This window comes from Choloepus didactylus, chromosome 7 (assembly GCF_015220235.1).
Source record: "Choloepus didactylus isolate mChoDid1 chromosome 7, mChoDid1.pri, whole genome shotgun sequence".
NCBI classification, from domain to species: Eukaryota; Metazoa; Chordata; class Mammalia; order Pilosa; family Megalonychidae; genus Choloepus; species Choloepus didactylus.
The window spans coordinates 88,997,581-89,023,659 of record NC_051313.1 but is presented as its reverse complement, the minus strand read 5'-3'; the positions used below and the strand labels follow the sequence as shown (position 1 = coordinate 89,023,659).

Below are 26,079 nucleotides of genomic sequence, written 5' to 3'. Positions count from 1 at the left end.
ATAGAAAGAGCTCTTCTCCAACATTCCAGAAAAACTAATGAATATCTGGAAATAAAAATCCATTGGATAAAAATAGCTTGATAAACTTCTGTCATAATTAGTGTGAAGGAAGAATAGTTATTTCTTTGCTATTTTTAAGAATATTATCATGGGGGTGGTACAGTGCAGCCTGTTTCCTTTCTCTGTAACCCACAAATAAATCCTGTGCTCAGTACGAGATGTGCTGGCCTTGTGCCTACTACAGATGGTGAACATGGGCCAACTCTCTTCTCAGGAGTGCTTTGAGGTAAAACACATCCCCTAGCAGATAGTGACCTGCGGGCACATTCTTTCCCCCTTTGCACTAAGTATGTGTGAACATTCACTGGCAACTGCCTGGCAGCAGTATAAGTGTTTTATGGCACTAGTGAAGTTGACCTTGCTTTGTCTGTTCTCTATGTGAGTAAATGCTGTTCCACCCAGTGCCTGTATGAGTTGTGCTTTTCTTGGTGACCCTGACACCAGCAAACCATGAAGTGAGTTAGGACCTGAAGACTGTTCCTGGCAGTGGCACTGTTATGGTAATAGAAGAAGACAGTACTGAGGTGAATATAGAGGAGTCAGCCAATTACATAACTGAGCTTATATATCTGCAATGAATTATTTGGAATGATCTATTTAAAAGTAATAAAACTTTAACCTTCATTCTTGAGATGTGGTTGTGGGTGACGGCTCTGAGATAGGCAATGAAATGTCTTTCCAGTTTTAGTGAAATCTAGCATGAAGTTTTTGAAACCAACTTGAAGTTACATACCAGAGTATATTGAGGAGTATTTGAAAAATCTCTATCAATACATAGAAATATTTATTTTCTCCCTCATAAGTCACGTATACAACTAAATTTTAACAACTACTTCTGCAGTCTCAATTCCAAATTACCCTTTGTCTTCAAACCACAGCTACATTTCAATGCAGGTAGGTACTTTAAAGTGACAAATTGCAGAACTCCGCAGAATGAGAAATATTTCTCAGGAAAAAGTATCTAAACTGAATTTGATAATGGAAATTAATTTGCTCCAAAAGACTAGGAATGTGTCATATAAATATATACTTTTGTATTAGTATAAAAAGTATTATGCTCAATGATGCATAGATTACTGGTAGTATATTTTTGGTCCTAAATATTTTCCAATGCAATATTAAACTTTGTAAATATCATGTGTTATTTGAAAAGGTAAAAAACATAAAATCCAATGTATTTGCTGCCTTTTTTGCCAAAAAATATCATTTTTGGTTGAGTAATATTACCTTTTTCCATGAAATATAATAAAAATTACCCAAGATGATAGAGATACTCAATATTTTACATTCACAGTAGTCATTCAGAGTGATACGCCTCAATATTAGAGCCTGAAAATTCATCCAGAAAACTGATATCACAGTTAAAGCTAAATCTCTTTACCTTGTCATTAATTTCAAGGGCTATGCATAGATTAAAGACCTATACACACATGATTGCATATATTTACATGAAGTTTTAAAAATATTGCATGTGTTTTCTATAAAAATCAATTTTATTTAAAGATGAATGTTTTAATATTTAATTAATAATTTGTTTTTGTTTGCTTTATTTACCTAAATGGTAATGGTCATCTAGCTGATTCTAGTAGACTGTGAAGAGCAATACTACAACATAGAATGTAAGTGTATTTAGCTTTGTGATGACATCCTTAAAGAACTTTGCTTTTGAATGTACTTCTCTTTTGATATTTTTGCTAGTAGATTATAATAAGAATGGTTTGTTATTAACTGAGCCAAAAATGAGTTGCAAGCAAAAAATGTTTTCAAGGAAATTAATAGATAAATATTTCATTGTGATAAAGTTAAAATTTACATTTAAATTTATAACTCTTAAATGTGATACTTACCCCCAGAACAGTTGAATGCAGAACCACTCACATGATCTTCACATAAACTTCCATTTTGACATGGTTTGTCCCAACACTTGATTGTAGTTGTACATTCTTCAGGTTGAATAAAGAAAAGACAAAGAATATAAAGGTTGGTACATAGGATACCCAGGCAACGTAGAAAAATGACTTTTAATGACTGTCTACATATTATTGAACATGGTCTATGTATCATGTTACTTATAATATACATGATTTTTAAAAATTCAATTCTGTTAATATATTACAATTCCAATTACCCAAAGAGATTCTGATCCCTCCCTCCCTCTCTCTCTCTCTCTCTCTCTCTCTCTCTCTCTCTCTCTCTGCCTCTCCCTCTCTCCCCAGGCACCAACCCCCTCCCCCTCATTTCCCCAGAAATTCTGGGAGAGGTCTCTGTGGCCTAACAGGGATCACAGTCCTCTAATAGAAGTTGCTACTTTTTACTTGTGGAATCGTGATAGCAGTTTGTAAGAGAGGTGATAATCCACAGAGGGACTAAGAAGTCCCTAACTGAAATCTCAATGAGTGTATACTAGTTTTCCCTTGTCTTCACATGTGTAAAAGGACTTGCCTCAATATTATTTGTTAATCAAATTTTTCTCTTGTCAGACTGTATAGATAGTACTATTTGCTGTTTTTGGCATTGAACTTGGAAGAAAATAACTATTTTTTGCAGTTATCTTAATTTTTATTTTAAATATTTGATTTCTTGATCTTCAAATAGATACAATTCAATTGGATACAATTTCAAATTTAGTTTCAGTTATTTTGCACAGATAAGAAACTGGTTTATATTTTATCTATGATTATGATTCCTTAGCTTTTGTTTTGTTGTCATTTAGTAGTATCAATATTTTAGCAGTTCATTGTTTCTTATATTTGTTATTTACCTCTCTTAATTTTTCTATTTCCCTTATATTCAGGAAAAATATTCCCAGTTTTTTCTCATGTCACAGATCAGACTTGCTGTAATACTAACTGCACTCTTTACTGCTATCTGAACTCCATTTAAAAAATAACCATCTATGTTAAATTGTTAACTATATTCCCTTACTATCTTCTTCAGATGCTTGTTTATTTTAGCTTTGCTTTAATTTCTCATGACTCTTTTTCATAGTATATTTGCATTTCTAGTAGAAGAATATAATTGTGGTTTCAAATGAGCTCCTTAAATCCCTAGTGGATCTTGGACAAAAAAAGTATACTTTTTTGCTTCATAATTACTACATATTCTACCTGTGTTATGCTGCAGACTTTTCTGTGGGACTCCTATTGGCTTTTTTTAATCTTTATTTTTTATATTTTTGTGTATTTATTGCCAGCCTCCCATTCTCCCCTTATCTTTAACGTAATTTTGTTTTGTTTTGTTTTTTAATACATTTTTCTGTTGTGAAATTTAACATATATACATAATAGTGATAACTTTAAAAGTATGATTCAACAAGTAGTTACAGAGCAAATTTCAAAGAATGTCATGGGTCACAGTTCCAGTTTCAATTCTTTCCTTATTGTGAAATATAATATATATACAGAAAGATGATAACTTTCAAAGTACAATTTAATAAGTAGCTATAGAGCAAATTTCAAAGAATGCTATATTCCAGCATTTCAGTTATTTCCTTCTAGCTATTCTAATACCCTAGCATCTAAAAAATTATTCATATAAGGATTCAGTACTCGTAATCCTTTGTTAATTCCTTTCTTGTCTGTTGCTACTCCTTCCTCTTGTTTAATCACTTTCTCTGTCTTCAGGGGTATGTAGGCAGTGACCACCCTAACTTGTTCTTATTGAAAAGGAGTATTGACATTATGGGGAAGGGGGCTGTATCTGATTGTTGTTCTTAAAGAGGCTGTTGCCTCTGGGTTTTAGGCCTTGTCAGGCATAGGAACACTCTGGTGGATTTAACTTTCTGAGAGATAAATTTAATGATCCTATTGGCCTTTTATATCAAGTGAATTAACATGTATGAGTAGAATCGAAGTCAATCTTAATTTTGCTTACAAATATAGAGGATTAATTGTATTTTTATCTTCTCACCATTTCCTTGGTGTTCTGCTTTGCTAATGCTGCCATTAGGCAAAATACAGAAATGGATTGGCTTTTATAAAGGGGATTTATTTGGTTACACAGTTACAGTTTTAAGGCCTTAAAGTGTCCAAAGTAAGGCATCCTCAAACATCGGGGTGCTACCCAGACTGCCTCTCCAGGGCAAAAGCTCTCCCCTCTCTGACAGTTGGGTGGTGGCCAGGCTCTCCTCAATCCCTGGGGAATGTGCTCCACCCTCTCTGAGGCCTGGGGTGGCAGCGCTCTTCCTGAAATCTAGCTGGAAGGCCCGCGCTCTGCGTCTGGGGCAAATGCATCCTTTCCAGTGTGTGGGCTGCTCCGCTCTCCCTATCTGAGACCTCTTGACCAGACCTCAACTTTCATGGCTCTGTCTTTGAAGAAATTTTTCCTTTAATTTGTTCCTTCTGTGTTCCCTCCAGTCCCGACCAGCAGTGGCTTCATCTATACAGATCTCACAAAAAAAATCTGTTGGCTTCGCATTAAACATACAGGCAGCAAAACCATCAGACAATAGGACTTTCCACAAACCCATTCTGGATAACTCCATCTCCAATCCTGGCTTGTACTGAAATGGCATTCAGGTTCCATGTTTGGTTGAATCCTCATGTGGGGCTGTAGCCTCTGAGGTCTCACTTTCTGGAAGCCTGAATTTTTCAAAATATCAGTTTCTGTTTTCTTCATACCCAAGAGTTCATTTCTCAGTTTATCTCTGTCCTGTCACATTTTACTATAAGTTGCAAGGAGAAGCCAGGCTACATTTTCTACAAGTAGACTAAAGATCTTCTCAGCTAAGTATCCCAACTTGTCACTTTCAAATTCTGCCTTCCATCTGACATCAGGACATAATTTTGCCAAATTCTCTGCCACTTTAAAACAAGGATCATCTTTCTTCCAGTTGGCAATGACAGATTAATCATTTCTATTTAAGGCTTCATCACAAGTATCTTTAGAGTACATATTTCTACCAACAGTCTCTTCAAAGCAGTTTAGGCCTTTTCTCTCAAGCTCCAAACAGTTCTTCAAGAATCTTCCTCATATCCATTTAAAAAGCCATTTCAACATGTTTGGTACTTGCAAATGCAGCAGCATCCCACTTCTCTTGGGCCAAAGTCTGTTCCAGTTTGCTAATGCTGCCATTAAGCAAAATACCAGAAATGGATTGGCTTTTGTAAAGGGGGGTTTATTTGGTTACACAGTTACAGTCTTAAGGCCATAAAGTGTCCAAGGTAAGTCATCAATAATTGGGTACCTTCACTGGAGGATGGTCAATGGCATCTGGGAAACCTCTGTTACCTGGGAAGGCATGTGATTGGTGTCTGTTCTGGAGTTCTGGTTTCAAAATGGCTTTCTCCCAGAATGTTCCTCTCTAGGCTTCAGCTCCTCCTTCTGTCTGTGAACACGTTCATAGGACTCCAGTGATTCAATTAAGACCCAACCTGGATGGGTGGAGTAACACCTCCATGGAAATTATCCAATCAAAGGTCTTGCCCACAGTTGATTGAGTCACATCTCCATGGAAACACTCAAAGGATTCCAACCTAATCAACACTAATATGTCTGACCCCCAAGATTGCATCAAAGAACATGGCATTTTGGGGTACATAATACATCCAAACCAGAACATTATGGTTACTATTAAAATCTGCTCACCTAGATCTTAACTCAGTCAGTTGAATGTTACAAATGTTTCATACCCATTTAATGCACCAATACTCTGAAAAGAGCAAAGAATATCTAGAGCCACTGATATTTCTTTCAGAAAAAAAGAATATTCCCTGTGTCTGTGGGCTCTGTTTAACCTGTGAACTCATGCCAGCTTCAGAATGTGGGCTGTGCCTTGCTACAGCCACACTCTTCATGAAATATATTACTTGCCAAATAAGGAAGAATCAATCCATCCTAACAAAGAGAAATCTAGCCATATTTCATGCTTTTTCATTATGCTAAAAATAACTTCTTTGGAAATTCTTCTGTCTGCCATTTTGTTTTCAGTGATATGTTTTAACTGTTTTCCCTTGCTACTTTTCTTGAAGTTGATATGAAAACCAGCAGCTATCTATTAAGCAGAGCTCAAGAAAGTATAATATTTTGAAAACTAATTTTTAATATGTATGCTTATAATTATTAAAATTAATAGTTAATGCATATTGTAATTAGCACCAAATAATGATATTTTATGAGAATCCCTCTATGCTTCTTTGAAAATATATCAGCTTACAGATATATTCAGCTTGAATTTTTGCTGATATAACTTCATCATTCATTCATTTTTAGTGCATACATATGAAAAATCATCCAAATTATTTTTAATGTATCATTTAGTCTTGTGATCTTATTACATTTGGTGTCTTTAGGCTTTCTAAGTGAATACATTTGTGTGTGCATAAATAGTTAAGTTGGTAGACAGATAGATAGATAATGTAACAAATTATTTTGTTCGGGCACATTTTTAAAATGTCAAACTGGATGACAAATTATTTATGAAGCAATAAGCGTGGCTTACTCTCATGTAGTTTATCATAACATGATTGATTAATTCACATTTTTTTGTGTAGTATTCATATAATAAGAGCTATTAAATGAAACACAGTGTAATGTCATCTTAGATGCAGACTACATTTCCCCAAACCTCTTTTTTTTTTAACATACACATGCTTGTGCTAGTTTGAATATGTTAAATCCCACCAAAAGCCATATTCTTTAATGCAGTCTTGTGGGTGGAGACATATTAGTGCTGATTAGGTGGAAACTTTTGATTGTTTCCATGGACATGTGACACATCCAACTGTGAGTGACACCTTTGATTAGGGTGTGACCTCTTGATTGAATGTCTTCATGGAAATGTGGCCCTGCCCATTCAGTGTGGGTATTTGATTAGATCACTGGAGTCCTATAAAAGAGCTCAGAAACAGAAGGACCTGAGAGCAGCTGCAGCCAAGAGAGATATTTTGGGGATGGCTGTTGAAAGCAGACTTTTGCTAGAGTTAGCTCCAAAGAAGCTAAGAGAGGACAAAACGCCCCAAGAGCAACAGTTTGAAGAATGCACAAGAGTTGAGAGAGGAGCACGAACACAATGTGGGATCAGAAGATGCCAGCCACATGCCTTCCGAGCTAAGAGGTTTTCCAGATGCCATTGGTCTTCCTTCACTGAAGGTATAGCATGTTAGTGCCTTAATTTGGATATTTTCATGGTTTTAGGACTATCATTTTGTAATCAGATAAACCCCCTTTATAAAACCCAATCCATTTCTAGTATTTTGCATAACGGCAGCATTAGCAAGCTGGAACAATGCTCATTGAAGGTTATTTAATATTTTCTGACTATATTTTGGACTGAATGAATTGGCATAACTGCTTCATACCATTTCTACCTATGGGACAAAGATTAATATTTTCAATCTTTTTTCTTGTTTAAAGATTTCAGTTAGTTGAACTAAAAAATTGCTTTAAAAATGATTTTTCACTCTCCAACCTTCCTATTACATACTGAAAATATTGGTTATTTTAAAAGTTATGTAGATCCTTGGAGATATTTTCTAAAAATATAAATTAGTGTTAAAATTTAAAACAACAAATGGATACTTGGAGTTTTGGTTTTAATGTCTCTATTATTTCCTGAAACGTCTTTTTGGCAAAACACTCTGAAATATTACTTGGCAGTCATATTTTGCTGCTAATTTTACTGTGAATAGTTTGTCCATTTTTCTCTATTTTCACAAAATTTAAATTAAAAACCACCAGTTATGTGTACCTGTGACCAGACCAGGATTAACTTTATGTGAGAGCCAAAATAATGAAAGATAGATGTCACATTGTTTTCTAAGGATTACAAAAATTGCATTTTTTTCTACATCACATTTTTTTTTTTTTTTTGCTGCCATTTTATAATACTTTTTTCTGTTTACTCAGCATTTTTTGAAGCTTGGGCAGATCAGAAATCTCTTAGGAAGTGCCCTGGCAGCAATAAAAGCCATGTTATCTTCTATTCATAAAAAATATAATTTTGGAGAGGTACTTTCCTTCAGCAGCTTTTGGAAGCTGGTTTATATAATGTAGCAGGAGGAAAAAAGATGAGAGTAATTAGGCAACAACAAAATGTAAAGAAATTATGTAGTGCCTATCCTTAGGAAAAATATTAAGTGTTAGAAAATCCCCAAATATAGGTATTTCTAGAATATTACCACATATCAGGTTGAATTATGAATGCAGAGGTAGCTCAGTGCCTGATGGAAAGAGAATGGACTTGAAGAACTACATCAATGAACCTATAATTATATGCAGAAACATCAGGAGGTGAAATTCCCAGGATGTTGCTGGTACTTACACATCTTTTATCAGTATTCTTGATGGTGACCAAAATTAGTTTTTCCTGACTGCTTTGACTGCTTCTGATCATGAAGTTGCCAGGACTAACAATTAAAGTTTCCTGGAGTAAAAAGTTTACAAGATGTTGAGAGGAAAACAGTGACCTACCCAAAATATTCTCCCCCTCCACTCCCTTATTATGTCTCTGGGAATTATGTACACAGAATATAATCTGTTAGATTTACTAGCCAGTACTTAATTCTGATCAGAACAACGCCACTTCCACACCCATGCCTGTTTATTTTCATCTGTTTCTTTTAGTCTCAATTGATTATTGCTCAGTTGCTTAATAATTAAAATTATTATAACATTAAATAAAATGTAACATTTTGCATGTATCACACTTTCAAATTAACAACTTTGCTCTTATTTTCTCATTATTCTTCACAATATGTAGACATGTTTTGTTTTCATTTGTTGTTTATTGCTTATGGGTACCTTGCATTTTACGTGACCTTTTATGACTCAGTTTCTTCCCATTAATCTCTCAGGGTTCATCACAAATATTACATTCTCTAATCCCATAGGCAAAATTATTGACAACTCACCACACAGCAAGGCAATGCCTTATTCATCTTTTCTTCCAGATATAAGTGATTCTGGGGTGAATTTCTTTTTAAAAGAGGATCCTACATGTTTTGAGTTCAATAATAAGACCCAGTAACCTACACAGATATATCCATGTCTTTAAAACTTAGAATATGGTATCTTTAATATATATATATAAATCTCTATGATCTATTTACCTAAATCTCATAGAATGAAAACAGAAAAAAGTCCTATCTAGTGAGTAGTAGTATTCTCTCTTTGAAAGCATTGAAAATGTTTTCAAGAAAAGAGAAAGAAGAATGTCAAAAAAAGTTGCCAGTGATACACTATTTTGTTTGTGCAATTTCAAATATAAATTGAGCACTGACTTTTTAAAATCTTTGAGATATTGGGCTACTTGTTCTTTGATTTATTTAAAAAGTAGATAATGCGATTTGTGATTTTGTCTTGGTTTGTTAGTTTGGGTGACTGGCTGGTTTGTTGGTTGGTTTGTTGATGGTGTTGAAAAGTGCAAGGAAATGAAATTAAATAAAGTCTGGAGCAGCCAAAGAAAAATTGTGCTCTGGTAATAATACTGGTTTATAGTAATACAATGGATTTCTCCCAGGAAACTCAAGAACCTTTCGATATTTCTCTTAACAGTAATGTGAGGCAAGTAGACAAAGGGAACTAGAATGCAACCTATATAATGAGAAATTTGGGAAAATAAATAAGATGCTTTTTGGAGATCATTGTCTTTAGCCGAAATAAGACTAGAAACCAGGTCTCCTATAACTATGTTGGCAGAGTGGGTGATGTTCCTGCTAGTTTTGTTACCACCATTTGCTCTTGAGTACTCCACAGTATAATAATGAGCTCAGCATAAATGGTAAAAATATCAATACAAGTATCTCATGTATAAGATGAATATATTGGGTCAGTTCTCTTGGGAAGTTAATTTGTACTGCTTCTCATGAAAATCTTATCGCCCTTATTACAACATGATTATTTTCTAACTCTCTAATATAAATAATTGACCTTTAGAAATCTAGTTCTTTTGGAAAAAATCCCAGATGTGCATACAATTAGACCCAATGTTAAATGTTTTGTGTTGCCAGATCACTAATTAAATTACTGCATATAATCTTTTTCTTCCTGAATTTATATTTAGTAAATTGTTGTATAATTATGAAAACAATGTTTAGTATAGCTTTTGCAATTTAATGAGTTTGGGGGAAACTGAAATTTAGAATTAAATCAGAATCTGAAAGAAACACCTGTTGTACTCTTGCCAAAAAGTGGCTACTGAATTGTAATGCAGTCTAATTTCAGTGAGGCTGCAATTCCTTTGCCATTTAGAAAGTCACATCTTTTCTGCTTAATATTTGCTTTTGTCTTCTTGAAAAAAGTTAAAAATTTTATGTCCACAAAGGGCAGATTAAAAACCTTCCAGAGGCCCAGCCCCGGCAGGCTCCATCGAAGTTAGACCCACCGAGGTGGCGTCGGACGGCGGGGGCGACAGCCCTTTGGTTGACCCCAGTGACAATGGCGGTGTTTCACGACAAGGTGGAGATCGAGGACTTTCAGTATGATGAGGACTCGGAGACTTATTTCTACCCCTGCCCGTGTAGGGATAACTTCGCCATCACCAAGGAAGATTTGGAGAATGGAGAAGACGTGGCAACGTGTCCTAGCTGCTCTCTCATTATAAAAGTGATTTATGACAAAGATCAATTTATGTGTGGAGAAACAATACCAGCACCTTCCACCAACAAGGAATTAGTTAAATGCTGAAGAAGGCTTTAAGAATCCAAATCTGGAACAGTTGAGAATGAGCCAAGATGGAAAAATCATATGCAAAGTTACAGACCTCTTCACAAGGACAACCTTCTTTTGGTTTTTTGCTCTGTTACAGAGTGTGGATTCTTTCCAACAACTGAGACGTTCACCTTCAATTAAAGAAGCAATCCACAACATGACATAGCTGGATTTCACACATAAAACTTTGAATTGCAAGTGTTCTTAATTTTCCATCCAAATTTTTTTAAAAGATAGTTTCAAATCAGTACATTTTTTTCCCTCAGTTACATTATTTTCATATCTTAAACCTAACTACTTCAGTATCTGGTGACAGAATCATCTACCTCAAAGTTATTAGTGTTCCTTTACAAAAATGGGATTGTATTTTTTTACTTGGTTGTTAAGATTATTAACACTAGCCCTTCCTTTGAAATTTGACATAAATTTTGCTGAGAAAATTTGCTAGCTAAAATTTGCTAATCTCCTCAGTCTTGTCATTGTTAGGATGTTCATATTCTGCTAAGCATGCCTTTTCCGTTATGTTTCATGCATAGAGTGCTGGTTATGGTGTTAAAGAGAAAATACAGTGAGGTCATAATTTCTCCAGAGCTAGAAGTTAGTGAGTAAGAAAGAAAAGTAAAAAGTGAAATGGTAAATGGTCAAAGAATAGTGAGTTTTCTTTTCAGTATTCTATATGTTCCTTGAGAATCAGGATAAGATAAAAAGACAAGTAGCCAAGAGAAGCAAAATTGGTAACAGAATGAGAGGAGCCAAACATGTCAACTTAGTAAATGAGATGCTTAAATGATTTTGCAAGATCAAAGCAAATAACATTTCTATATCTGGGTTTTGTTTGTTTCCTTTTAGAAAAGGCTAATGAAATCATACTCCAGATAGGGGTTAATGTCCAGTCTTGATGGCTGGAGGCAATGCTTTCAGCATGATTACCATATCATGCCAGTACTCTTAAAAGATGAAGCTTCTGTTTGCTGAAGGTAAGCTTGAAAACTGGAGGTCTTTTCTGAATAAATATGCCCATGGGGACACATCTAATGTGCCATCACCTGCAGCCAAACCAGATATGCACTGTTTCTGAGATGTTTGCCCTGGAAAAAAATAAATATATAAAGATTAGTTTTCCTTTGCTGCAGTGCTGAGAAGTAGCACAAAATTAGAATCACTTATATGGAAATTCAGAATTTCCCTTTATGTATGCAACTTTCCTGCATATATATAAAGTTGAAAAATTGAACTGATATCTAGCAGGTTGTTTGGGAAATTGCTCCTAAAAGAAAACTGACTTGCTAGAATTTAAATATTCTATTACCAATTGATAAAATGTGCTACACACACTCACTGGGGGTTTAAATTAAAACAATTGTATAGCCTTTTGCCTGCTTGCAGTGTGGCTACGTGCAGCCATTAGGCTGAGACTTAGTAAATCACCAGAGTACATCATGTGAAGCATTACATGGCATAGTCTTGATGTGCTAAGAAATCTCATTGCCATGTGGGATACTGACACCCCTGAAGTAAACCACAACTGCTTTGAAAAGCTGGTTGGTCTCAGAAGCAGTGACTGTTCAAATGAACAGAGCAGGATTCGTGATAACTCTGACTAAAATGAACTGCTTTAAACTCAAATGTTGATGGTTGTATAGATATTGATACCATGTTAACTCCCTCTGCTGATGTTGAATCTCAAACAAGAACAGACACCCTTGACATAGGTCTGTTATGAGCACAGAGGAATAGGAAGAAAAGTTGCCAAAGCTGAAACATCCCAGGAGAAAAGAAGCATAAACAGCCCTGGCAATCAGTGATCCATGATACTGCAATAGTCGGAATGACTAAATATGTTTGTGAACTACAAAAGAACCATCAGAATTCAGTCCAATGTTAAACAAAGAAAAACCAGAGGCATTTTAGATATGACTAGAGTTCTATGTGATAAATGTGCCTTATTTGGCCCAACAGACATTTCTGGAGGCTTTCTAAGAATCGATTTGTAGTCCAGGCTTTCCCTCTCATTAGCTTTTGTAACCCTTGACAATGCCTGTGGATCCCTTATCTGTACAGTTAGTTGATTGGATCAGATGGTTTCTGAACCATCAGTTCTACAGTGTCAGGTTTAGTGGCTTGCAGGAACTGAAATGGCATTTGAAACCTTTATAAACTCAACTATCTAAATCATGAATTACAGAGAAAGAGACTCTATTCTTCAAAAAGTTGATGTTACCACACTTTTGAATTTGAAAATTATCAAGACAGCTGTTTAAATGGTTCTACATACACTCCAGAAAGAAACATTTTCTTTGGAAAGCACCCAACATTTTTTGATAACTGTATATATTAATTTATTACCAGGATAAACTATTGGTAAGCTAAATAAAGTCAGATAATTAAAAAAAAAAACAAAAAAACAAAAAACAAAAAAACAAAAAAACAAAAAAAACAAACCAGAGTGAAAAACAACCTTTCTTTAGCCCATATCATTTTTTATATAGTATCTCACGAATATGTTTCTATTTCTCCTATTTTCTGTCAGGTTAGATTAGTCTTCAGTAGATCATAGGCCAGGAATTAATGAAGACAGAAATATAATTTCCATCATTATTCTCTTGGTGTCATCAGTATTCAACCAGACATTTAGTAGAGTGTTATTTTTTATTAGTAGGACTTAATATGTACAACTTCTAAATATAATGAAATCTATATATGTTTATTTTAAACTATTTGAATTTTTTATTTGTTAAATACAAATTTATGTATGAGAAAATCTTATAAGTAAAAACTGAGGAGTGAATGATTCCAATTGTTATATAGAATATGGGAAATCTTTGGTATCTCAGAGGTCTGAGCCCTTAGCTAAATTCTCTGTGCAATGACGTGCTTTAGCATATAAAATATAGGAACTGATAAATGGGAGTCAAAAGTAGTCAAGGACTAGCAGCACCATGTGTGCATGTGTGTGTGTGTGTGTGTGTGTGTGTGTGTGTGTGTGTGCAATCACCAAAGACATACATCTTTAAATCAAGTACTGACACTCACTTATAGTTACAGATCATTCACTTAACTCATTAATGAAGCTCTTATAAAATGATAGGGAGTGACTGTGATATCAGGGGAGATTTCTCAAAAAGAGGTTAAAATTGAACTCCCATGCAAAGAATAAAACAAATCTTGTAATGCATCAAGGCAGCAGAAGAACATTTAGAGGGAATGGTACATATGAAAGCCTTGTGGGAAGGGAGATTTTGGCATTTTTAAGAAAACAGCCACTGAGTAGAACCCCTACAGTGGCTAAGTATGATTGTATGATTGGAGTGTCATAGTGACAGTATTCTAGGAGATGAAATGGAAGAGTTACATACGGATGCAAATAATGAGGAGCCTTGGAGAAAATTATAAAGAATTTGGAGTTTCTATCAGATGGAATGGAAATCATTAAATTGTTCTTAAAATCGTAGTAATATTACTTAATTCATATTGTAAAAAGTCATTTTGGACTTCAACTTCTGGTAAGGGTGGACTAGGTATTGGAATAACCCTCCCACTGAGAATTAGAGCATCTGACAAAATATAGACATGAAAAATCTGCTTCAATGGATCTGAGAGCTAACAAGGAGTGAAAAACCAAAGGGGAAATCAGGAAGAAGAAAACTCAGAGAGGTGAACACAGTTTTTGGGTAACAGAGTCTCTGAGGCCACCAAGTATGGAGGGCCCAGCAATGCCCCCCACCTCCACACACACACACACACGAAAAGGGTTGAGAGGAAAAAAGATGAAACGCTAACAAAAAGACTAAGAGTAATTGGAAGTACACTAGCACATGAAGGTATTGTTATAAGTTTCAAGTATCTCTATTGCTGTAAGTGTAATAATGAGGTGATTATCAGTGCTATCACTCCCATCCATGCATTAAAATAAAACATAAATAATTTACTGGAGGAAGATGGCATCATTTTAGCATTCTAATCATTTATAGATTATTTAATATAAAATCCTGACATTCAACTGCTCAATCAGAAACATTCAGGTATATGAGGAGATAAGGTGATATGAATAATATCATAGAAAAACAACAGATAATAGAAACTCACAGCAGATCTGGATAAGGGTGGTATATGAAAATTTATAATAATTTTTAACCAAATATTTTCAAGGAAATAAAACTTGAGTAGAGAATTAGGGACAACACAAGAATAAGAAAAGGCAATTATTGAAATGAAAAATAAAACATTTTAAATTAAGTTTTCAATGGATGTCTTTCAAAGCAGATTAAATACCACAGAAGAGACAATTATTGCTTGGGAAGATGGTAGTTAAGGAATAACATGGATGAAGTATAGAAACGAAAAGTAGAATGGATTAAGAGAATAATGTAAGAGACTTAAGGAAGACAGTGACAAAGGTTAATGTATAAATAATGGAAGTCTTTCACTGCCACCTCTACCATTAAATAAAGGAGAAAGAGAAGAAACATTTAAAGAAAGAAATTTCCAGATTAAAAAAAAGAAAAAAAAAACTGATAAAGGTAATTAAGTTACAGAGTCAAGAAGAAAACACCAAGAAACTGAGGACAGTCAAATCAAAAGAAATCTGTATATAAGCACAACACATTAAAAATTCTGAAGGCATATACAAACTGAAAATCTTTAAAGCAGCCAAAGGGTTGGGGGAGATACCACCTTTCAGGAGCAATGGTTAGAGCTGACTGCCTAGCAGAAAACAATGCAAGCTAGAAGACAATGCAATATTATCTTTAAGGAAACACAGAGAAATAAACAGCAACCCAAGATTCTGTACCCAGTGAAATATCCTTTAAGTATAAAGTGTAAAGAAAAACATACTCATAAAAACAGAAAATGGAGAACTCACCAAAGCAGAACTGCTTAAAAGAATATACTAAATGATGATTCTCATACGTAGAGTAAATGATACAATTTAGAAGCATGAAGATCTAGAAGAAAGTAAGAGCAATAATAGGACAAATATATGGGTAAGTCTAAATAAATATCAACTGTATAAAATAGTAATAATGTTTTGTGCAGTTGTAACCATATACATAACTAACATGGAAAATATGCATACATGTTTGGAGAGGGTTAAAAGGGATTAAAGTGTTCCAAGGATCTTGCATCATCTAGGAAATGGTTATAAATGTCAATTTTTATTAGAATGTGATAAGCCAATTACAGTCGTTGCAATCCCTAGGGCAAGCATTTAAAGAGAGGTAAAATTGTGTGTAAATGTTAGATTAATAGTGGGAGTAAATAGAATAACAAAAAAACTCAATCAAATCAAAAGAAGATAAGAAAGGGGAGAAAATAGAACAGATGAAATAAATGGAAATAGTGTAAGGATGGATTTAAACCAAAATATAAAAATGATTACATCAATAATTAATGGAATAAACATTCCAAATAAAGAACAGAAGCAAAGCAATATTACACAAAGGAGTATTCCTAAAAAAGTCATTAAGCAGGGAAACGTGGTTGTTTTATATACATATGGTTTATGTATCAAAATGAAGATAAAGAACTCCTGAAAATAGGCTAAATAACATAGCTCAAATACAAAAAGATAAGATTTTGGAAGAACTAATTGGTATTGATTAAAAAAATAATTGTCATGGGGGTCTTTAACCTTGTATATTGGGCATGTGTTTATGTATATACAGTTACTTGTATTTGTATTTATGTACACACTTATATCAATATTTATGTTTATAAAGAGATATATAGAAGTGGTTCCCACATTTTTTTCCCTACATTAAAATCACAAGGGGATCTGGTGTACAGATTGAAACATTTAGGTTCTTCAATATTACTCCAAAACTTACTGATTTGTTACATCAGAGGTAGGACCTAAGAATATCTCTTTCTAAAAAGTCTCACCAAATTTCTCTTCTTCCTAACCTGACATGTGAACTGCTGAAAAAGAAGATTTAAAGAATATGCACAGAAAATATATATGACTTCCAAAAGTCTAAGCACTATTCTTTAAAAAGTGACAGTATTTTTGCCTGATTTTAGAGATTTTTCTCAGCACCCTTCCCTTCAGCTCTCCTAGTAAGTAGTCACTACTAGTTCTCTATAGTTGGGATTTTTAGAAATCATTTTACTTATCTGTACTATTTCAAAATGAAAAAAAAATATGCCACAAGGTGGTTATTGGTGACCATATTCTGCATTTATGGTGCAGTAATACTGGAAATTAGTAACAAAAGAAAAACATAATTACCTTACCTTAAAACTACTATATTTGACTCATAGATGAAATTGAAGAATAAAGTCTGAAATATCAAGCCATTTAAAAAAATAAATGAAATAAGAGAATTTCATGAAACATGCAGAATGATACACAGAGTAAAATTCATAGCTCCAAACTTTTCAATATTAAATAACAAAGACAACTATAGACTAATGAATGATCATCAAAAAAACAAAAATTAAAGAAAAAAAATAAGAACCAAACATAGGAATGTTTAGCAGAGTTGGGAAAAGGAATTAAATCATTAAAAGTATAAGACATCAAATAAAAAACAGAAAAAGAACTAATAAATATATGAATTATTTATTTGAAAATAACAATATATACAAAACTCTACAGTGAAATCATAAAACACACAAACAAGAAGAAAACAGACACATATATAGAAAATAAGGAATAAAAATGAGAAATAAACATGAATTGAAATAAAATTATTCTTATGACAAAATGTAAAATGCCAATGAAATTAATAATGATCTCTAGATTCATTAAGTACCATACTGATTGAATAAAGCCCTGGAAGGTGTTGAGAAAATTATGAAAGGACTAACCTACCAAGAAAAATAAACAAAAATACATATGTTGTTAATTCTTACCAAAGTCTAAGGAATTATGCATTCCTACAAACCATTAATATATGTCCCAATTTATTTTAAATATTTCAGAGCACAGAGTAAAAACTAGTGTTTTCTGTGCATTTTTATAAAGCCAGGATAAGACTGTTGTGCCAGTTTGAATGTATTATGTCCTCCCAAAAGCCATTGTCTTTGATGTAATCTTGTGTGGGCAGACCTACCAGTGTTAATTAGATCGTAATTCTTTGAGTGTTTCCATGGAGATGTGCCCCACCCAACTGTGGGTGACGACTCTGATTGGATAATTTCCATGGAGATCGTGGCCCACCCATTCAGGGTGTGTCTGAATTAAATTACGGGAGCACTATATAAGATCAGACAGAAGGAGCAAGCTGCTACAGCCAAGAGGGACACTTTGAAGAAAGTACAAGAGCTTCAGATGAGAGACAGTTTGAAGACGGCCGTTGAAAGCAGACTCTTGCTCCAGAGAAGCTAAGAGAGGACAAACGCCCTAAGAGCAACCGAGAGACATTTTTGAGGAACTTCAACCTAGAGAGGAATGTTCTGGGAGAAAGCCATTTTGAAACCAGAATTTTGGAGCAGACACCAGCCACATGCCTTTCCAGCTAACAGAGGTTTTCCGGACACCATTGGCCATCCTCCAGTGAAGGTACCCAATTGCTGATATGTTACCTTGGACATTTCATGGCCTTAAGACTGTAACTGTGTAACCAAATAAATGCCCTTTATACAAGCCGATCCATTTCTGGTGTTTTACATCCCAGCAGCATTAGCAAACTAGAACAACTGTTAAGACTGAAAACAAAACTTCTAAAAGGTAATACAAATAAGACCAATATTGTTAATGAATATATATGGGAAAGTATTTAAAAATTAGAAAAGTAAATTACCACTGTTTAACATCTAATATGCCATATTGTTACTTCTACCTAATACCAAGAAAACACCATGTTTAATGGTAACATAACATAAAGTCACTGGCATTTTATGAATTGAATTGCATCCCCTCAAAAAGATAATGTTGAAATTTTAATTCCCAGTACCTCAGAATGTAACCTTCTTTGGAATTAAGCAAGTTAAAATGAGGTCATGCCATAGTAGAGTAGGCTCTTAATCAAATATGACTGGTGTGCTTAAAAGAAGAGGAAATTTGGACACAGACAAATAGAAAGAACGGGAGAATACCATGTAAGAACTGAGGCAGAGAACACCATGGATTGCTTTGGGGAGAATGGAAATAAAACAGAAGAGACTTGATTAAGGAGAATTTAGAATTACCTCTGCCAATTCTAGATTTAATGAAGAGAGAAAGAAAGAAACAATCAGGGATGGGGATGAAGTGGACTCTCCATGGATCCCAATGAGCTCTGTTATCTAGAACACATTCGCAATGTCTTATGTGGCCAATGTCCTATGGTATGTGTACTTTCATGCGATCTCATACTGTGAATGACATCTGAGAAATAAGGCAATGATTAGAGCAGTGGGAATCAGGCACCAACAATTAGGAATGTATAATGGGAGATGTGCTCCAGCATTTGGTAAACTTGGTTGTAAAATACCCATAGAGGTCTACAAGAGTAGGAGTTAATAGATAAAAGAAAGAAAAGGAGTCTTATGAAAATGTTTAGATACCTGGAATTTGAAATTTTCTGTATTGTTACGCTAAGTTAGACCTTTAAAAATGTGGAAAAGAGTTGTCTAGCTGGTGTATGGGAGAATGGGAAAACATAGCTATGTAAATCAAATTTACAATTTTTAAGACAGTAGCAGAGAAGGTATTTGCTTTGGGAAGGGAGGACTAATTCTGGAAATTAGTTGCGAAGGATGCAATGTACAAGGAGGTTTAGCTCAGGCTCATCTCAAGGAGGAAGTCTGTGCATAATTAAGTAGAACAACTTGGATTCACCTAAGGGCCAAAAAGAACTTCCTAGCCTCTTGCGGTTATTGAGAAAACTATAGGAGGAGAAAAAGAGAAGATGATGGCTGATGTCAAGGAGTAGAAGAAATCCAGAACCCTTGAGATAAAGACAAAAATCACCCTCTGTAAGTATTTAGCCTCATAGCCGAGAGCTCTTATTTTGCCCCTATGGAATTTTAGAAAACAGCAGTGTTGAAAGCATCAAAATGACAAGTGAAGAGGATAAACTAAAATATCACATTTGGAACCTATCATTAAAATATCACGAATACATATAACATGAAAATTGCTAAAAGGTCATAGCATGAAAAAGTCCATTGGCTTTATTCCCAGAGTTTACAACATTTGAGGCATATCAAATAATGTCATTGGAATCAGATTCGAGCCATGTAGGATGCATCCAATTACATGGCCTTACTCTATGAAGGTATCAGTTCCTTATTCCAGGAGTTAGTGTTCCCCAGAGGGAAGACTGGTCTACCTCTGTCCCTCATGGTGGGCACATGAGTGTGAATCATAGGTCACACAGAATGGTAATTTTTACATCTTAGAAGCCACACTAGTCCTCACCATTAATATAATTTAATGAGTCAGAAGAGTAGATTTTAAGATGTGGTTCATGATGCGTCAGCATCACCTCAGATCTATGCAGCCTTATAAATATGGAATGGGAAACTCTGGAACTGGGGCTTCCCATATTTGTTTTACCAAGACCTTAGGGTGATTTTGGTGGGCACTAAAATTGGTGAAACTTTGGGCTACAGTTACAGAAACCAAAATGTAGCATTCACGTTTGATTGTAAGGTTAAAAATTCTCCCAAAAGATGATGGGGATCAAACTATAGCTATTTTGAAAGTGGTGGCAACCCGGTTTTTAAAGTGTTTACAAATTTCTGCAGGAAGCACATAAGTTCACAGTGTAAGCGGAGAAACCAGACTGAGGTGGGTGGAAATCCATATGGAAGCAGAGAGTCTATACAAACAAGGAGAATCTAGACGGAGGGGAAAAAGAGAGGGGTCAAGTCCAAATGGAGGGGGAAGAATCCAGATGAAGGGAGAGAAAACAGATGGAGAGGGAAGAACCAGATGGAGGAAGAGAAAGAGGGGAAAAGGGAAAGATGAAGAAGGGCCTCAATTTTAAGCCTCTCCCTCAATTTTTCTGCTTTCAGTGGGAATAATCTCTATACCCTGGGAACATTTATACTGATCAGTTCTTTATTTCTCACTGCGTGAAGAGTTTAGAAGTAAGTCTGAACATTTTTAATTCAGGACACTAATAGAGTTCTTTACAATTAGTTGGAAGGGAAAGACTGAACAGAAGATAAAGGTCTTGCTGATAATACAGGCATATGAGGTTTGCATAGGGTTATATTGAAAAGTTAAAGAAAAATAATAATATACTTCTTATTCTCATCTAGAGGAGTCATACCAATTGTTTACTTTATACATATGGTAAATATTATGTGTATATGAGCATAACTATACCAATACTGCATATTAAATATGTATTTAATGATCATATAATGTATAACCAATATATAGTCTTGATATATTGTTACTGATTTTTATTGATTATGTGAGTGTATGCATATGCATAGGTATTTATTCACACAAAAAGATCATGAATCAAAGGTCAAGCAATATTTTCTCTTGATGGTATTGAAGAGGAATTTAATTTCATTCTTCAAATATTCTTTTTCATGTAAACTTGCTGCTTGAATTTATATTTTCACTAAATTTTGAAGGCTATCCTATGCTATAACATATATAAATATATATATATATATTCAAAGACAGACACTTTATTTTGAAAAGTAATCTTGAAATTGATAAAATTCCCTCTCAAGTTAGTGTATTTTAAGCTATTTTATTTTTACTATGGACATATGTGAAATATGGAATGTAAAGTAATGGAACCAGCTTTTTAGCAAGCTTGGCAGTACTCATGCACTCATATATATTTTCTCCTTTAAAAAGCAGATCTGTATGGTCATACATTTATTCCAATAATATTGCTATTTCCAATTTTTGGAACTTGTCTTTTGAAATTGCCCCAAACTTTCAGTATATTACTTTAGTATAAAATAGGAGAAATGTATTCATTTTAAGATGGAAATCCAAATAACTTTTATAAATTGTTCTGCTTAATAAATGAGATATAAAACTGGATAAACATTTTTAAATATTAACGTTCTGTGTGATTTAAAGATGGCAATATCATTTTCTTCCTATGGCTTGAATACTGCTTTTAATAATGTAATTATAATGAAGAAGTTTTGAAATTATTTTGAACAATTACTTAAACGTAAGGCTTAGCATAAAATCTTAAGTAATAAAAATTTGCATGCTTATATGCTGATTTTTGATTTAAAAACTACCATATATATATTCCACTGTGAATCCTTCCATATATGGATTTACAGGAGATCTAGTATCTTTTTTGATTTTTTAATGTAATTAATGACGGCATCAAACTGACCTAGGACACATTGAAATTAAGTTTCATTGTTGACATAAGAAAATGTTGGCACTTGCTGTGCTTATGCAGCTATAAGAGAAGGCTGAAGTACAGAACTAAAGCTGTTTAGATAAAATTATTGCTAGGTTAAGGCTGCTTGTTTTTCTCTTCAGCCTTTTGACTTCTACCATCATTCTCCATAGGTCAGCCTGGCTTTATTAGACTCATTTGTATGAGCAAGGCTGTGTAGTCAGCATTGTAATTGTCTAAAGAAGCAAGTGAATATAAGTGAAGTTACTTTTATTTTGCCAAATGAGAAAGCAAGCTACAGGCTACAATACCAATCATTACACAAATTTGACATACATGAAATAAATACATTAATAACACTAACTTCTAGAGAATTTGATTTGTCTGGAAATACTTGCCAGGAAATCCTGGGACACACTTGAAGAAGAAATAGTCACTTAAATGCATACTGCTAGCTCCATTTTTTGCAGAGCATAGCTTTGCAATTTTCAGTTTCTATTTCACAGATGTTTCCTTCAGATCTCTGCAGACCACTACAGCTGCAGTTGAGCAAATGGACCAGGCAGGGGCCATGCACTGACGTACTCTGGTGTCTTAAGCGGTGTTCAAAATTGAGAATACAGAATATGCCATTAAAACTAAGAGGACAGCTACATCTGAAACATGCAAAAATGAAAAACCCATTAGCCATATACTTTAATATATTTAAATATTTAAGTCATATTTTTTTTTATGTACAGAAAGGGGTATTTAATAAAGATAGTTATAGGTGTATTTAAAAATTATTCCTATAGAAAGTATCCATTCTTGACCAAACTTAATTTTGCCTGTCAAAATGAGTGATGGATGAAAAGAAATTTGTCAACAAAGGGACAGACCTAGCTCATATACAGGTGCTGTAACTTGTTTAATTGATACATATATCTGAGGATTTTTGTGAAAATAATTAACAGGGTTTGAAATACCTAATACCATGCCTATGAAAAATTGTTCTTCAATAAACAATAGGTTCTATTGATATTATTCACTCATTGCTTTATTCATTCAATAAACATATATTTAGATATTCATGTGAATGGTTTTGACTTAAATGAAGAGACACTGGCTTTACCTCAAGCGAGACACCCTCTTGTTACACTAACATAACACTAATAAATTTACAGCAGGTATTTCAATAGCCTAGAATATAAGTGCTCTGAAGGCAGGAAAAAATAATTCTTCAGTAATTGCAATTGATGAAACATATTCTCTAGTAGCTTTTCATGTATTTTTCCCAATGTCAAGACAATTATGAAATACAGTCTGTGTTTCATATAAACATATTTGAAATATTTGCAGGCTTAATATTGAGAGCCAGGTTGACTATCAACAAAGGAGAAATATTTTTCTGGAGCTACAGAAGCCTGGACTTTTAAACTGCTGCTTCTTAATTTCATATACAACACCCAAATGCATATACATGTGTGTGTTTATGGGATGCTATTATCAATATAATTACACAATATATAATGTAGCTGCATGCATTTCTTTGAATATTGTATATGTAGACATAAGTTGAAAAAGAATGCTCTGGTGAAAAAAATCTAAATCATTGTAATATTCTTAGGTGCAAAGAAAATTATTGTGATTCTCAAATATCTTTTGCCAAGTATTCAAAGAACATTAAAATAATCATATAAACATGTCAATGAGTTGAGAAGAGCAATGCCAAATCACTTTGCTTATTATTAATGAAAATTAACCTATTGAACCTGTCATCACACCCATAAATTTATAGGATAGTAAGGGTTTAGAGCCAGCAAGAATGTTAAAGATTAAATTAGTTCAAATCTTTCATTGTGTTGTGAGAAAGTCATTTTATGCAATTTGCCCAGGGTCACTGAGATTGTGAATGGCAGGCAGTACAGTAGCATCCTCAATGTAACCAAAAAACTGCCCTTAGAAGGAGAGGCAATTTTAGTTCTAATTCTTCTTCCCTATGTTATTTGGTAAATAATTTTCTTTGTGCCCCGGTTTCCTTATCTGTAAAGTTCTCAACAGTACATCCCTTTCATTTAAGAAGATAAAATATATTTATTACTGAGCAGTAATTTCTTATTATTTTATTCTTTTTTTTTATCATTGTTAACTTTAACATACATATGTAACAGTGATAACCTTCAAAGTATGATTTCACAAGTTGTTAGCAAATTTCAAAGAATGTCGTGGGTCAAATTCCACAATGTCAGCCATTTCCATTATTGTGAAATATAACATACATACAGAATGTACAGCTCAACAAGCATATAGGTAATTTATGGATTATAGTTCCACAGTCTCAGTCCCTTCCCTATTATGCAATACGAGGTATACACAGAAAGGTGAAGTCTTCAAGGCACAATTCAATGAGCAGCTATAGAGCAAATCCCAAAGGATGCTATAGGCTTCAGTTCCACCATGTCATTTACCTCCTTCTAGCCATTCTGACACCCCAGCATCCAAAAAAAAACAGATATAATTATATAAAGTTTCGGTATTCATAGACCTTTGTTAAATTTTATCTTGTTTGTTGCTACCCCTTCCTCTCAATCTCTTTCTACATCTTCAGGGGTATCTAGGCAGTGAGTACGCTAACTTGTTCATATTAAAAGAGGTGTCAACAATATGGGGAAGAGGGCTGCATCTGATTGTTAATCTTGAAGAGGCTATTGCCTCTAGATTTTAGGAATTGTCTGGTATAGGAACACTGGGGGATTTATGTTTCTGAAAGATAAAACTTAGTGAGTGAATCCTTTATAGAATCTAAGGTAGGGACCTAGGTATTTGGGGACTACTTCTGGTAAGGGCATGGAATATTGTGGCCATTTGGGATGTCTAGCTGGAGCTTGTATAAGAGGAACCTCCAGGATAGCCTCTCGACTCTATTTGGGATTTCTCAGTCACTGTGACTTCAGCTTGTTTCCTTTCTTTTTTCTCCCTTTTGGTCATCTTATTCTTTAAACAGAATTACCCAAAATAAAGTTCTAGGACAGTTATTCCCTTCAATGTCCACCTCCCTCCTCCCCCACCCCAAAAAGCTAGGTAAAGTCAATGTAACTATCACATGGCATGTAAATTCATCCCTGCCAGTCCCTGTTTAAACATATTGCCATAGATTAATTATTAATAGTACCTGCTTTCTCTTTCAAAAGTATTCTAGTTGGGATGATAAACTATATGGTGCACTACATATACTGCCAAAATAATTACACAGCTGGATGCCTCAAACATAAGTGTTAGTAATAATGTTACTTGTAATTCCATGAAATAAAGAGGAAAGAAAAGGATTTCCTAACTGGAAAGGCTATCCTGTGCAACAATATGAAGAACTGTCATTATTTATTTCTTCCTAAATTAATCTCTAATTTAGTGAAATCTCAGTAAAAATATCAGTAATGGTTTTTTAGAATTAGATAACTTGATTTTAAATTTCATATGGGAAGCTAAAGATTAAGGACCTTGAGGGCATTTTTGAAAAACAAAAGGAATATAGAGGTACTAGCCAATCAGATCCTATAATAACTAACAAAACTAATAAATAAAATAGTGTGGTAAGTGTGGTTGTGGGGTCTAATTAGACCAATAGATCAATGGGAAAGCATAAAAACCAATGGTCATGTAGGGTGTAGTAGAAATAATATTACCCAGATCCACTTAGAAAAAAATAAATGTACATTGTCATTTCAACTCCTTATACCAAAATCAATCTCTTAAGTTTCGTATTGCTGGTTCAAATTGCATGTGCATTTCTAATTGTGATAGAGATTACCAATTCTACAAAGGTATTTATTGCTATACTGCTTGTAATATCAAAAGGCTGGAATATCATAAATATTCATATTAATAGTTAAATAGATTAGTAAATTCATATAGTAACATAAAGCAATGCCTGTGTACTGATATGTAATACAACTGGCAAGATGCGTTTAAGTGAGAAAAGGAAATGTATAGAATAGCATGAATAGTATTCTACAATCTCAGTTGAATATAAGTACTGATAAAAACTGCCAGCACATATTATGCAATGGCTTCTCAATAAGAATAAAATAATGAATGTCAAAAATCAAATGACATTGAAAGACAATGACAA

The 26,079-nt window shown here is 34.1% G+C and overlaps 2 protein-coding genes across 3 annotated transcripts in view; one reads left to right on the top strand and one right to left on the bottom strand.

The window, feature by feature from the left end:
• Window positions 1-26,079, bottom strand: part of EYS (eyes shut homolog) — a 1,792,869-nt gene that overhangs the window by 1,526,238 nt on the left and 240,552 nt on the right. Inside the window, 2 exon segments of the mRNA XM_037844664.1 lie at window positions 22,366-22,436; window positions 22,438-22,627. Of these exon segments, the coding sequence (XP_037700592.1) occupies window positions 22,366-22,436; window positions 22,438-22,627 (261 nt within the window).
• Window positions 10,435-10,733, top strand: LOC119539656 (DPH3 homolog). Of its 2 annotated transcripts, XM_037843330.1 has the most exons (2): window positions 10,435-10,538; window positions 10,614-10,683. In XM_037843330.1, exons 1-2 carry the CDS (start codon window positions 10,435-10,437, stop codon window positions 10,681-10,683), a joined length of 174 nt encoding a protein of 57 aa, XP_037699258.1. The 2 variants fall into 2 exon arrangements, with proteins under 2 accessions (XP_037699258.1, XP_037699257.1); XM_037843329.1 differs by having other exon boundaries at window positions 10,435-10,733.